The following is a 1852-nucleotide window of genomic DNA, read 5'->3' as shown; positions in this document are numbered from 1 at the left end:
ATTTACTATTTTTCAAATGGTTTTACTGCTTCATTATAGATTGCCCTGTGCCTTACGTGATTTTTTCAGTCTTTATTTACATTTGTTACTCACTGAGTTGGAGTACTCACTTTACTCCCTGCACCTTGTGTGCAGATTCTGGCGTGTCTAGTTCTGCTCCCGAGTGCTGATCCTTATAGCTTCAGGCGGACATTCGGAGTCACGAGGTAGCTGCCTGGCGTCCGCAATCCCGTGTTTCTCCTCCTTTATCATTTCTATCTATTTTTAGATATTTGTACTAGCATAGACTTAGCAGACTTGTATTATGACTTATAGATGCTCATGGCTAGTGACACCCCGGTTAGGGCTGTGTTTGGGTTGTACTTCCGCATTATTATGATATTATCTGCTACTTAGTACTATTAAATCATATTTTAGCCTGTTTTCTTGATGTTTAGGTGTTTAACTTCGAATTGGGAATAGTTGGTTGGCCTTGTCTTCACGAGAGGCGCTATCACGACCGTGTCCGGGAATAGGGTCGTGACAATGAGCCTACCAAATGTATCAGAGGGGATGTTGGTAGCGGCCTTCCAGAACGAGTTGAGTAGGAACGAGTCGAGAGCAACCAGAAAACTATTAAGCAGGCTCATGAAATACCCTCCCACCACTTGGGAAGAAATCCACAATGCCTATTGTGCTGAGGTAAGAGCCGATGAGGACGACCTAAACGGTCCAATCCAACGGCTGACGTCAGTTCAAGCAGAATCAAGGAAAGATCGTCGTAATGACGGTTGAAGGGATCAGTTGGGCCCCCATCTCGGCTGAGAAAGACATCAGCCCTACATCAGAACAACCGTCCCACTACCCTCTCAGCACACTGATGGCCCTCCTCGGCACACAGGGACTCAGCGAAACGAAAGAGGTATGCCTCCACTCTTATCTGCTCACAATTTTTGTGTTTCCCCTTCAGAAATAGTGTACGCACTAGAGAAGCTCGACACGAAGGTACAATGGCCGCAAAAGATGAAATCTGATCCAAATACTCGGAAGTCGAACGCTCTGTGTGAATTTCACCAAGAGCGGGGTCACAAAACTGAAGACTGCATAGGTCTGCGACAGGAGGTAGTGAGAATGGTGAACCAGGGACACCTGAGAGAACTAATGAGCGACCAAGGACGAGCCAACTTTGCTCACGGACGCGAACAACCCCAGGGACCTCCAAAGCCCCCTTCTCCCGCTCACACCATCCAAATGATCATCGGTGGAGGCGACGGGGCAGCAATCAACCATGTGAAATTCACCACTACACACAAACTTATGCGGCCGATCACTCACGAACGGTATGATGACCTCGAAGATAGTATCGTCTTCGATAAGTTAGATACTGACGGTTTGACTTTTCCTCATTACGACGCTCTTGTTATTACTTTATGTATTTTCAGATACTGATGTGAAAACAATAATGGTGGACGATGGAAACGGCGCGTGTATTATCCATCCTCGAGTCCTCGTACAGATGAGGCTCGAGGATCAGATAATACCGCATTGTATAACATCCTAGCGGAGGAGTCACCTTAGAAACAACATTTCATATCATGGACCAAGATACAGCTTACAATGCCATCATAGGACGGCCGTGGATACACGCCATGAGGGCCGTCCCGTAAAGCCTCTATCAAGTAATCAAGTTCCCTACTCCATGGGAATATTCAGCATCCTAGGCGAATAATGCACTGCTCAAGAATGCTATCGTATCGCCGAGGATTGCACAAATACCCGGCAACTAAAGGGAGCAAACGCCGAAGCATAGCAATTAGCGATGTCGGGAACCAAATCAGACTCACAGACAGACGTTATTAAGGATCCCGACATC

General features: G+C 46.7%; 1 protein-coding gene across 1 annotated transcript; it reads left to right on the top strand.

Annotated features, from left to right (window-relative positions):
• On the top strand, window positions 1003–1540 carry LOC109232658. Its single transcript, XM_019398414.1, has 2 exons — window positions 1003–1369; window positions 1422–1540. The coding sequence occupies exons 1-2, from the start codon at window positions 1003–1005 to the stop codon at window positions 1538–1540; spliced, it is 486 nt and encodes a 161-aa protein (XP_019253959.1).

This window comes from Nicotiana attenuata, chromosome 9, assembly GCF_001879085.1.
Source record: "Nicotiana attenuata strain UT chromosome 9, NIATTr2, whole genome shotgun sequence".
NCBI classification, from domain to species: domain Eukaryota; kingdom Viridiplantae; phylum Streptophyta; class Magnoliopsida; order Solanales; family Solanaceae; genus Nicotiana; species Nicotiana attenuata.
Note: the sequence above shows the minus strand (reverse complement) of the source record. Positions and strands in the feature narration are given on the sequence as shown.